At 41.9% G+C, this 13007-nt stretch overlaps 2 protein-coding genes across 2 annotated transcripts in view; both read right to left on the minus strand.

Annotated features, from left to right (window-relative positions):
* Nucleotides 1-6889, minus strand: part of LOC128362862 (transmembrane emp24 domain-containing protein 9-like) — a 7594-nt gene extending 705 nt beyond the window's left edge. Inside the window, exons 1-5 of the mRNA XM_053323714.1 lie at nucleotides 6739-6889; nucleotides 4979-5079; nucleotides 4311-4439; nucleotides 2971-3117; nucleotides 1778-1893 (exon numbers count right to left, since the gene is read on the minus strand). Of these exons, the coding sequence (XP_053179689.1) occupies nucleotides 1778-1893; nucleotides 2971-3117; nucleotides 4311-4439; nucleotides 4979-5079; nucleotides 6739-6889 (644 nt within the window). The remainder of the gene's footprint in view (nucleotides 1-1777; nucleotides 1894-2970; nucleotides 3118-4310; nucleotides 4440-4978; nucleotides 5080-6738) is intronic.
* Nucleotides 6890-8517: 1628 nt separating this feature from the next.
* Nucleotides 8518-13007, minus strand: part of LOC128362863 (NACHT, LRR and PYD domains-containing protein 12-like) — a 33785-nt gene continuing 29295 nt past the window's right edge. Inside the window, exons 7-11 of the mRNA XM_053323715.1 lie at nucleotides 11196-11369; nucleotides 10927-11100; nucleotides 10305-10478; nucleotides 10090-10136; nucleotides 8518-9335 (exon numbers count right to left, since the gene is read on the minus strand). Of these exons, the coding sequence (XP_053179690.1) occupies nucleotides 8761-9335; nucleotides 10090-10136; nucleotides 10305-10478; nucleotides 10927-11100; nucleotides 11196-11369 (1144 nt within the window). The 3' untranslated portion in view covers nucleotides 8518-8760. The remainder of the gene's footprint in view (nucleotides 9336-10089; nucleotides 10137-10304; nucleotides 10479-10926; nucleotides 11101-11195; nucleotides 11370-13007) is intronic.

Below are 13007 nucleotides of genomic sequence, written 5' to 3' on the forward strand. Positions count from 1 at the left end.
TTCCTCCCATCCATGCTTCCTTCCACCCTCCTTTCCTTCCTTCCTTGACTCGAGGACAACAGGAGGTATTAAGGCATATATTAAAGTGGTGTAACCAGGTGTCATTAGGGGTAATGTATAAAGGTTAAAGTGGTGTAACCAGGTGTCATTAGGGGTAATGTATAAAGGTTAAAGTGGTGTAACCAGGTGTCATTAGGGTTAATGTATGAAGGTGTTACCAGGTGTCATTAGGGGTAATGTATAAAGGATATTTTGGTGTAACCAGGTGTCATTAGGGGTAATGTATAAAGGTTAAAGTGGTGTTACCAGGTGTCATTAGGGTTAATGTATAAGAGTTTTTTTTGGTGTAACCAGGTGTCATTAGGGGTAATGTATAAGAGTTTTTTTTGGTGTAACCAGGTGTCATTAGGGGTAATGTATAAGAGTTTTTTTTGGTGTAACCAGGTGTTATTAGGGTTAATGTATAAAGGATATTTTGGTGTAACCAGGTGTTATTAGGGGTAATGTATAAAGGTGTAACCAGGTGTTATTAGGGGTAATGTATAAAGGTTAAAGTGGTGTAACCAGGTGTCATTAGGGTTAATGTATAAAGGATATTTTGGTGTAACCAGGTGTTATTAGGGGTAATGTATAAAGGATATTTTGGTGTAACCAGGTGTTATTAGGGGTAATGTATAAAGGTTAAAGTGGTGTAACCAGGTGTTATTAGGGGTAATGTATGAAGGATATTTTGGTGTAACCAGGTGTTATTAGGGTTAATGTATAAAGGTGTTACCAGGTGTCATTAGGGGTAATGTATAAAGGATATTTTGGTGTAACCAGGTGTCATTAGGGGTAATGTATAAAGGATATTTTGGTGTAACCAGGTGTTATTAGGGGTAATGTATAAGGTATATTTTGGTGTAACCAGGTGTCATTAGGGGTAATGTATAAGGTATATTTTGGTGTAACCAGGTGTTATTAGGGGTAATGTATAAGGTATATTTTGGTGTAACCACGTGTCATTAGGGGTAATGTATAAAGGTGTAACCAGGTGTTATTAGGGTTAAAGGATATTTTAGTGTAACCAGGTGTTATTAGGGGTAATGTATAAAGGATATTTTGGTGTAACCGGGTGTTATTAGGGGTAATGTATAAGGTATATTTTGGTGTTACCAGGTGTCATTAGGGGTAATGTATAAAGGATATTTTGGTGTTACCAGGTGTCATTAGGGGTAATGTATAAAGGTTAAAGTGGTGTAACCAGGTGTCATTAGGGGTAACGTATAAAGGTTAAAGTGGTGTAACCAGGTGTCATTAGGGGTAATGTATAAAGGTTAAAGTGGTGTAACCAGGTGTCATTAGGGGTAACGTATAAAGGTTAAAGTGGTGTTACCAGGTGTCATTAGGGGTAATGTATAAAGGTTAAAGTGGTGTAACCAGGTGTCATTAGGGGTAACGTATAAAGATCAAAGTGGTGTAACCAGATGTCATTAGGGGTAATGTATAAAGGTGTAACCAGGTGTTATTAGGGTTAATGTATAAAGGATATTTTGGTGTAACCAGGTGTTATTAGGGGTAATGTATAAAGGTGTAACCAGGTGTCATTAGGGGTAATGTATAAAGGATATTTTGGTGTAACCAGGTGTCATTAGGGGTAACGTATAAAGGTCAAAGTGGTGTTACCAGGTGTCATTAGCGTTAATGTATAAAGGATATTTTGGTGTAACCAGGTGCCATTAGGGGTAACGTATAAAGGTCAAAGTGGTGTAACCAGGTGTCATTAGGGGTAATGTACCAGGTGTTGGTGTGCCACATGACGACGGCCACCACGTAGAGAGAGCGGACGAAGGGCCACCAGAAGATCCACATGTTGGTTTTATGGTTGACGTCACGGAAACGCTCTTCCTGGAACTGAGAGGGAAAAAGAAAGAAGGCAGAGATCAGATTCCTTTTCTTTCTTCCTTCTTTCCTTCCTTCCTTCCTGAGTTTGCCTCCTCCCTCTATCATGACTCTGTCTGTCCTTCCTTCCTTCCTTCCATCTTTCAATCCATCCTTTCTTTATTCCGTTCATCTGTCCTTCCTCCCTTCTTACTTCCTTCCTTCTTTCCATCGCCCCTCGCATCCTTCCTTCCGTCTTTCAATCCTCCCTTTTTCTTTCTTCCTTCATTCTGTTTGTCTGTCCTTCCTTCCCTCTTTTCTTCCTTCCCCTTTTCTTCCTTCCTTCTTCCCTTTCCCTTCCTTCCTTCCTTCCAATAATCCGGCCCTCATCAGATCATATTGTTCTGTATGTGACTCTTGAATGAAGATGAGTTTGCCTCCTCCCTCTTTCCTTCCTTCCTTCCTTCCTTCCTTCCCTCCCCTTTTCTTCCTTCCTTCCTGAGTTTGCCTCCTCCCTTTCTATCATGACTCTCTCTGTCTGTCCTTCCTTCCTACCATCCTTCCTTCCCCTTTCCTTCCTTCCTTCCCCTTTTCTTCATTCCTTCTTCCCTCCTCCCTTCCTTCCTCCCTCCCTCCTTCTCTCTTTCTTTCCTCCCCCTCCCTTCTTTCCTGTCCTTCCTTCCTCCCTTCCTTTCTTTCTCCTTCCCTCCTTTCCTTCCTTTCTCCTTCCCTTCCTTTCTTTCTTTCCTTCCTTCCCTCCTCCCCCTTTCTTCTCTCTTTCTTTCCTCCCCCTGCCTTCCTCCCTTCCTTCTTTTCTCTGTCCTTTCTTCCTCCCTCCCTCCTTCCTTCCTTCCCCTTTTCTTCCTTCCTGAGTTCGCCTCCTCCTTCTTTCCTTCTTTCCTTCCTTCCTTCCTGAGTTTGCCTCCTCCCTCTTTCTTTCTTTCTTTCTTTCTTTCCTTCCTTCCTTCCTTCCTTCCTTCCCCTTTTCTTCCTCCCTCCCTCTTTCCTTCCTTCCTGAGTTTGCCTCCTCCCTCTTTTCTTCCTCCCTCCCTCCTTTCCTTCCTTCCTTCCTTCCTTCCTTCCTTCCTTCCTTCCTCTATCATGACTGACCTTCTGGTACTGATGCTGCTTCATGATCTGATCCACTTGCTCGTACAGCTGTTGGACTCTCAGCTGCAGTTCGGTCAGTTTCCTGTTGGTCGTTCTTCGTGTGTAGTTGAACACGCGTTCACCGACTCTGATGTCCAGATGAAGAACCTGCGCCAACAAACCAGGAAGCAAACAGGATGTTACAGTTACTACTTCCTGTATAATAAACACTAAATAGTTCAATCAATATGTTTTAATCCTTCCTTCCTTCCTTCCTTTCCTTTCCTTTTTCCTCCTTTCCTTATTTCCATCTGTCCATCTTCCCTTTCCTTCTTTCTTTTTTCCTTTGTTCCTTCCATTTTTCCTTCTTTCCTGTCTTCTTTTTCTTCCTTCCTTCCTTCCTCCCTCCCTCCCTTTCTTACTTCCTTCCATCTGTCCTTCCTCCCTTCCCTAGTTCCTTCCAGCTGTCCTTTCTCCCTTCCCTTGTTCCTTCCATCTTTCGTTCCTTCCTTACTTCGTTCCATCTGTCCTTCCTCCCTTCCCTCCTTCCTTCCTCCCTTCCCTCATTCCATTCTTTCCATCTTTCCTTCCATCTTTCCTTCCATCTGTCCTTCCTCCCTTCCCTCCTTCCTTCCTCCCTTCCCTCATTCCATTCTTTCCATCTTTCCTTCCATCTTTCCTTCCATCTGTCCTTCCTCCCTTCCCTCCTTCCTTCCTTCTTCCATCGGTCCTTCCTCCCTTCCTTCGTTCCTTCCATCTTCGGTCGTTATAGTCAGTAAATAAACTTTTACTGTCTCTTCTTCACTTTTAATATTCCCACCGATGCTTTAAATCAGAGGGGTCAAATCAGGCCCACTTTCCTTCCTGTCTTCATTTCCTCCCTTCCTTCCTGTCATCTGTCCTTCTTTCCTTTCTTCCTTCCATCAGTCCTTCCTTCCGTCCTTTCATCTGTCCTTCCTTCCTTTGTTTCTTTCCTGTCTTTTCCTTCCTTCCTTTGTTTCTTTTTTCCTTTGTTTCTTCCTTCCATCTTTCTTTCCTGTCTTCATTTCCTTCCTTCCTTCCATCTGTCCTTAATTCCTTTCATTTGTCCTTCCTTCCTTCCTTTCATCTGTCCTTCCTTAATTTCTTTCCTGTCTTTTCCTTCCTTCCTTCCTCCCTTTCATCCTTCCTTCCTTCCATCTGTCCTTCCTCCCTTTGTTTCTTTCCTGTCTTCTCTTCCTTCCTTCCTTCCTTCCTCCCTTCCTTCCTTCCTTCCTCCCTCCTTTTCCCTCTTTCCTCCCTTCTTTCAGACCTTTAAAAAAATAAAGATGTGTGGCTGCAACAAACAAAAGTAAAAGTGACAGAAAAGAGAAACATCTGACCAGCGAGCCTCCAGCGGACAGCGGGGGAAGATCTGAGGACTTGGGCTGCAGGCAGATCAGATGTCGTCCAGTTCTCCAAGCTGTGAATGTGAAACTTCCCTCAGAGCCGTACGAACGAGACCAAAGCAGCTGGAGGACAGAGAGAGAGAAAGAGAGAGGGAGAGAGAGAGAGACACAGAGAGAGAGACAAAGAGAGGGAGAGGGAGAGAGAGAGAGAGAGAGGGAGAGATAAAGAGAGAGACAGACAGAGAGAGAGAGGGAGAGAGAGAGAGAGAGACAAAGGGAGAGAGAGAGACAGAGAGAGAGAGAGAGAGGGAGGGAGAGGGAGAGATAAAGAGAGAGAGAGAGAGAGAGAGAGACAAAGAGAGAGGGAGAGAGAGAGAGACGGAGAGAAAGAGAGAGAGAGACATAGAGAGAGGGAGAGAGAGAGACAGAGAGAGAGAGGGAGAGAGAGGGAGAGAGAGAGGGAGGGAGAGAGAGAAAGAGAGAGGGAGGGAGAGAGAGAGAGAGGAAGAGAGAGACAGAGAGACAGAGAGAGAGAGAGTTTAATATCAAGCTGTGAAAACATCTGTAACTGTCTCATCCTGAACTAGTTAAACTTCGATGATCACTTCTGCTTCCTTTGTTTTCTATTTATTAATAACCATGTTGTTCTCTTTCTGACCGACCTCTTCATCAGGATCTTTAATTATGACTAATATTCCCAGCTCCTGATTGGCCTGCTGCTGTTTGTTCCTCTGATGATCCAACAGCTGGATCCGAAAATCTCCTGCAGAGACAAAAAAAAGAGGATCAAATGTGTCACTGTGCACATGATGCACATGTATTTATATCTACATTTATATTTATACTAGGGCTGTCAGCGTTAACGTGTTAATTGCCATCAGATTAATGCAATTTTTTAAAATCGCATTTCAATGTGTCAAGCCTTTTTGTCCCTTCTACTCCCCCGTAGACGGCTCCTCTAGCTGTAGCGCTATGCTTTGAAGTGGCCTCCTGCAGTAAACCTACCGCGCTGATGGAAAGTAAGAGAGCTACTGGACTTTTGAACGGCTTGTTTAACTTTAAAACACTTCCAGACGCTTCAGTTGACAAGTCAAAAGTAAAATGTAACCTGTGTCAAACGGAGTTTAACTACCACCGGAGTACGTGGAGTTTGAGTTAGCACCTCCACGCTAAACACCCAGGTGCAGCCAAGCCAGCCTCAGCTCCACCAAAGGACCATTTTGGAGTGTGGGAGTCGCAGCAGAGCCGTGATTGATTCCCAGTTAAGACACTCTGGTAAGAAATGCTTTACATTATGGGCTTAAAACTGCCTTCAAATGGAAAATAACAGGATTTTAAACATGCAATCCAAAACGCCATTAATCACGATTAACTATGGAAATTCTGCGATTAATCTCGATTTAAAAAATTAATCGTTTGACAGCAGCTAATTTATATATATGTGTGTGTGTGTTGGGGTTTCAGCAACTAGGAACACTTTTGACTTTGTATTTGTTCCATAAACTTGTTTGAATCACACAGTTTATTTAATTTGTCTCGTTTCAAAGTCCAAAAAAAGAAGAAAAATAAAAAAATAAAGAAATAAAATCAAAATCAAAACCTCAGCAATGAATCTTGAAATGCTATTATTTAAAAATAGTTTTAAAGAGAAGAGAGAGAGAGAGAGACAAAGAGAGAGGGAGAGAGAGAGAGAGAAAGAGAGAGAGACACGGAGAGAGAGAGAGAGAGAGAGAGAAAGAGAGAGAGAGAGAGAGACACAGAGACTTTGTATTTGTTCCATAAACTTGTTTGAATCACACAGTTTATTTAATTTGTCTCGTTTCAAAGTCCAAAAAAAAGAAGAAATAAAATAAAGCAATAAAATGAAAATCAAACTTCAGCAATGAATCTTACACAGAGATAAAAGTCCAGCAGGCAGAAATTTTCATGAAGGTTTATTTTAACTTTTTTTTTTACAGACAAAGAACAATAAAGTCTCTTTCGCCCGGATTAACATTTTTTTATTATATGTTTTTAATTATTGTCTCAATCAGATTTACTTGGTTAAATACATGTTACATATAATAAAATCAATGCTATTATTTTAAAATAGTTTTAAAGAGAAATAAAATCTGCCTTTTACTTCTAATGAGAATATATTGGTACTTTTAATCCAGTAAAGTTGAAATAAAATGCCTAAAAGACTAAAATATGACAAATAATTTCATATTTTTACATCATATTAACTTTATAAACAACTTTCTAACATGAAATAAGGTCATAACATTTATATCATTAACATAATTAGATCACTATTCTCTTATAAAGACTGTAAATAAAGTATTTATTTGGTACATTTGACTTTATGAGTTACAAAATTACTCAATCTGGGTTTTTTTGAGGAAGTGACAAATTATTTCCGATTTAATAAAACGAAACTCACCTTTAACCGCCGTCAGATCAGAGATTTCCTCTATGAAACATTTCTGCTCCTTCTCTCCGATGTTAAAGTACAAAGAAGAGACGAAAGTGTAGAAAAAGTTCAGGAATAAAACTATAAAAACAACAGACCGCTGCGTCCCTACAGGAGCCATCTTACTGAGCGCTACTGAGTCTGCGCAGAACCACAGGATGCTGGGAGTTGTAGTTTTTAACAGATGGAGCGGTTACGTCACAACGTAAGCTACCTGCTTTATATGAGCCACTAATAGGTACTGTTTCCTTCCTTGGTTCCTTCCATCTTTCCTTCCTGTCTTCTTTTCCTCCCTCCCTGCCTCCCTTCCTTACTTCCATCTGTGCTTCCCACTTCTTCCTTTCTTATATACAGTCCATGGTCCTTCCTTCTGTCCTTCCTTCCTCCCTTTCTTTCTTTCTTTTTCCTTCTTTCCTTCCTTCGTTTCTTCTTTCCTTACTATCTTCTTTTCCTTCCCTTCTTCCCTCGTTCCTTCCATCTTTTTAATGGTCTGGGCCACATGAGATCAAATTGGGCTGTATGTGGCCCTTGAATTAAAATGAGTTTGACTCCTCTGCCCTAAACGTGCCCCAAAACTCACCAAAGTTTGCATGCAAGCCAAAAATTTGATATTTTATGGTTTGCATAAATGGGCGTAGCAGAACGGCTCTCTAGCGCCCCCTGCAAAATCAATAAAATCGAGCCCCTCGCCACAGATTGACATAGAGAAACGAAACTCGGTACACATGTTCATCATGTCAAGACGTACCAAAAAGTCTCTTGGACACATACCCTAACACCAACAGGAAGTCGGCCATTTTGAATCAAATTATTGATTTTAATGCTGAATTTGCCATCATATTTGAACAAACTAGTCCTAGAGATTTCATCCCATCCACTTTAAATTCAAATCATCTTGAGACATTGGAGATGAAAAGTTATCAAAAGCTTTTTTGCCCGTCATTCCTGGTTGCCGTGGTGACGCGGCGAATTTCGATGTCTCGCCATGAAATTTCAGACCCTCATAATTTGACTCCACAAATTTGATATTTTATGGTTTGCATAAATGGGCGTGGCAAAATGGTGTTTTATTGTGAAATTTCAACAAACAGGTACAGTGGGAATAATTGGGTTTAATAGCATTAAGGGAACATCAGAGTAAAATCAAACTTACACCTGATTAAACATGAGGAAAATGTTCAATGTTGTGAATGCTCTTCAACGTGAGGCTGAATGCTGTTACCTGATGACAGCTGACATGGTTTTGTTCAGATGTACATCATCACGTACAGACAGAGGTCATTATTTCTTTTATTGTTTAAATAAATTATAATAATGTTAAACAAGAATTTGCATTCATGAAGTAAGATCAGATTGATGATGAAAAATGTATTATTGTCCTTATTACTGTGATCATAACAACCAAATATAACATTTCTGTAGTAAAGAATAAAGTCAGAGAAAACATTGTTAACAATAAAGAAGCTAATGTCTTTCCAAAGTTTATGCATGAATTCACAAGCCCAAATAATCTTTGATCTTTGCTGAAATATTGGATCATTTGAACATTTATTGAAATGAAAGCATGTGAGAAGTATTTGGTGGAGCTGTTAACAACTCATAGACATCTGAAATGTGGGCCGAGTACACACTGCTTTTTGTGTCAGTAAAGTGAAGATGAGTTCAACAATAATACCATCAATAGTTTTTATTGATGATGCAGAGATAAAATACATGTGAGAAGCACAAAAACACTGTGACAGATATTAGATTGAAACATGAATAGAGCTGCATGCTGCTCATTGGATCCTGACAGTAACAACAGCAGAGTCAACTGACACTAATCAATGAATCATGTAGAAGGAAAAATAACTGAGTGTTTGAGTCTGAGACAGATCTGCTTCACAGTGCAGAGTGTGTGTGATGTTTGATTTCAGCAGCTGATCTTCAGTCAGCAGAGTTTCTGTCTGAGAGACTCTCCCTCCTACAGAGGAACCAGAGAGACTCTCCCTCCTACAGAGGAACCAGAGTTGCTGAGGACCCAGACCACCAGACTCTAAACCCAGCATACAGAGTTTCAGTGAATGTGGTGTTGAAGGTGTGGAGGTGGATCAGTGTGTCAGAGGAGACTCTGTAGAAGGCCAGAGTGCCAGCAGGACAGTCCACATACACTGCTACTCTGTTAGAGACAGAGGAGGAGGAGCAGGAGGAGGAGGAGGAGGAGGAGGAGGAGGAGGAGGAGGACATGGGTGTTTCTCTCTTATTGTGCCTGACAGAGTAACCATCAACATCATAGCACCTCAGTCTCCAGGACTGATCATTCCATCCAAACCTACAGTCATAACTTTGTCCTTTCCTCCTGATTCTTCTGTAACTCACTGATATAGAAACTCTTCCTCTCCACTCGACCTCCCAGTAACAGCGACCAGTCAGATCATTTTTACACAGCACCTGAGGCCAGTGATCAAATCTGTCTGGATGATCAGGATATGACTGATCCTCCTCCACACGTGTCACCTTCCTGTTGTTGTCAGACAGTTTGAGTTTTCTGTGCATTGTGTTTGGGTCCAGTTCCAGTTCACAGGCATCTGATGGAGAGAACGAGACACAATACAGCTGCAGTTTATCATCTGTTGATTTATGACCAACTTTACTGACAATCACTGAAATGAATTGGCAGCTGGAAGCAGCGATACTGTCATTGACCTCAGCATCATCAGATCAATGGACTCATAAGAAACGTCAGATTTTGCTTTAATTATTTGTTTTTCATGTTTTGACAATAAATTCCATTCATCTGAGAACAACACTGCTCACTGGATCTGTTGTGACTGCGTGTCAGACACACTGCTCACTCCACCTTGGTAAAACATAAATAGGACAGGAGTTAAAGGACAGACTCATCTGGAGGTTTTTTGGCCACTACAATATTCATGTTTTTTTTTATGTGTTTGGTGTAAAGTGAAGGTCTTTGCACATCAGGTCTGTTATTCTCAAACTGTCGTCTGTTACAAACACATTTTTGTCTAAATGCTCCAAACAGCTGAAGTCAGTATGAATGAATGAACTTTATCTGCAGGAAAGACATGAGGGACATTTTGGAGCAGGTAGTGCCACCATGTGGACATTTATAAAACATTTCTCTTTTAACTCCTGAACTGTGATGAACAGAAGGAAATGTCTGTTTCATGGATTCATTGGTTCAAGATAAATGTCAGTTTAGGCCACGCCCATTTCTGACTAAACACATTTTCCATCATTTTGAACTTCTTTCACTTCTTTCACATATTTCATCCAGTTTTTCCTCAAAGTTCTCATGAATCAAACTGAAAACACACTCACACTTCCTCAGACCAGGTTTCAGTCTCTGTGGTCCACCATGGTCCATCCTGGAGGAAGAGACAAAGACACAATCAGCTTCATGCACCTTCACTCATATCCACCATTAAACATGAACCAGAGTCCCTCAGTTAGTCAGAGTGTCTGTCCATCTGTCCATACCTGAGAGTGTCCACCTGTCTGTCCATACATGAGAGTGTCCACCTGTCTGTCCATACCTGAGAGTGTCCAGTCTCCAGTGTGGATCTTTCAGTCCAGCAGACAGAAGCTTCTCTCCGGAGTCTCCTGGATGATTGTAGCTCATGTCCAGCTCTCTCAGATGGGAGGGGTTGCAGCTCAGAGCTGAGGCCAGAGAAGCACAGCCTTCCTCTGTGACCAGACATCCTGACACACTGAATGGAATAGAATGAACTTTATTGTCATTGCAATAAAGTTACCAAGAGGTACAACGAAGATTGCCATACCATGCCTAAATATAAAAAATATAAAATAAACATACATCAGTAAATATGTACACTACTGATGACACCAGTAATGAGATCTTTTTGCCATCTAATTCATGATTAATCATTTTTGTTTTTATTTCTGTGACAGTGCAACAGCTGAGACAGCGTTCAGAGCACAGAAAGATTTAGGAAAGACAATGCAAACATGCTCTTGCATCTTCATTGAGTCTTAATTGAAGATTAAATGACAAACATATGTATATCCTGACTCACATCAATCATCTGGATGTCACTTCAAACACAAACAATCTTTTTGGTATCAGAAACTCTTCATGTAAACTAGAAACATGGAGAAGCCAAAATATTACTTTATATACACAGTAATAAAACTGACCTGAGACTTTCCAGTCCACAGTGTGGACTCTTCAGTCCAGCAGAAAGCTGCTTCACTCCTGAATCCTGCAGGTCGTTGTTACTCAGGTCCAGATCTCTCAGACTAGAGGACTGGGAGCTGAGAACTGAGGACAGAGCTGCACAGCTTCTCTCTGAGAGCTTACAGCCACTCAACCTGGAGAAGAATTGTAATAAGTTAATTAAAGGATTCAATATATAAAGACAATAAAACCTTGGTGGGTAAACTTTTACAGACAGTTGAATACTGACCTGAGAGTTTCCAGTCCACAGTGTGGACTCTCCAGTCCAGCAGAAAGCTGCTTCACTCCTGAATCCTGCAGGTCGTTGTTACTCAGGTCCAGATTTCTCAGACTAGAGGACTGGGAGCTGAGAACTGAGGACAGAGCTGCACAGCTTCTCTCTGAGAGGTTACAGCCACTCAGTCTGAAGAAGAATCAGCAGTACAAAATAATTTTCTTGAGCAAAGATTAAACTACATTAATCTGGATAGTTCTGTGTGTACTTACAGAGCTTTGTTGGAGGCTTTGACCACTGGCAGCAGCCTCAGAAGAACCTCCTCTGAAGCAGAGTATTTCTTCAGGTCAAACACATCCAGATCTTTTTCTGATGACAGTAAGATGAAGCCCAGAGCTGACCACTGAGCAGGAGACAGTTTCTTTCCAGAGAGACTACCTGATTTCAGGTACCGTTGAATCTCCTCCACAAGAGAACGATCATTCAGTTCATTCAGACAGTGGAACAGATTGATGCTTCTCTCTGCAGACACATTCTCACTGAGCTTCTTCTTGATGTACTGGACTGTTTCCTTATTGGTCTTTGAGCTACTTCTTGTCAGTGTCAGCAGACCTCGTAGGAGAGTCTGATTGGTCTGCAGTGAAAGACCCAGGAGGAAGCGGAGGAACAAGTCCAGGTGTCCATTTGGACTCTTTAAGGCCTCGTCCACAGCACTCTGGTAGAGACGTGTCTGGGATGTTGTTTGTTCTTCTTCCAGCAGATTGACTCCAGACTTGATGAATGTCAGATGGACATGAAGAGCAGCCAGAAACTCCTGAACACTCAGATGGACGAAGCAGAACACCTTGTCCTGGTACAGCCCTCTCTCCTCTTTAAAGACCTGTGTGAACACTCCTGAGTACACTGAGGCTGCTCTGATATCGATGCCACACTCTGTCAGGTCTGATTCATAGAAGATCAGGTTGCCTTTCTCCAGCTGATCAAAAGCCAGTTTTCCCAGAGACTCAATCATCTTCCTGCTCTCTGGACTCCAGTGTGGATCTGTCTCAGCTCCTCCATCATACTTGACGTTCTTCAGTTTGGTCTGAAGCACCAGGAAGTGGATGTACATCTCAGTCAGGGTCTTGGGCAGCTTTCTTCCCTCTCTGCTTTTCAACACATCCTCCAGAACTGTAGCAGTGATCCAGCAGAAGACTGGGATGTGGCACATGATGTGGAGGCTTCGTGATGTCTTGATGTGGGAGATGATGGTGCTGGCCTGCTCCTCATCTCTGAATCTCTTCCTGAAGTACTCCTCCTTCTGTAGGTCAGTGAACCCTCTGACCTCTGTCACCATGCCGACACACTCAGGAGGGATCTGATTGGCTGCTGCAGGTCGTGTGGTTATCCAGAGGCGAGCAGAGGGAAGCAGTTTCCCCCTGATGAGGTTTGTCAGCAGCACATCCACTGAGGTGGACTCTGTAACATCAGTCAGGATCTCAGTGTTGTGGAAGTCCAGAGGAAGTCGACACTCATCCAGACCGTCAAAGATGAACACAACCTGGAACTCTTCAAACCTGCAGATTCCTGCTTCTTTGGTTTCAGTAAAGAAGTGATGAACAAGTTCCACCAAGCTGTACTTTTTCTCTTTCAGCACATTCAGCTCTCTGAAAGTGAATGGAAATGTGAAGTGTATGTCCTGGTTGGCTTTGTCTTCAGCCCAGTCCAGAGTGAACTTCTGTGTTAAGACTGTTTTCCCAATGCCAGCCACTCCCTTTGTCATCACTGTTCTGATTGGTTCATCTCTTCCAGGTGAGGCTTTAAAGATGTCTTCTTGTCTGATTGTTG

This window comes from Scomber japonicus, chromosome 8 (genome assembly GCF_027409825.1).
Source record: "Scomber japonicus isolate fScoJap1 chromosome 8, fScoJap1.pri, whole genome shotgun sequence".
In the NCBI taxonomy this organism is placed as follows: domain Eukaryota; kingdom Metazoa; phylum Chordata; class Actinopteri; order Scombriformes; family Scombridae; genus Scomber; species Scomber japonicus.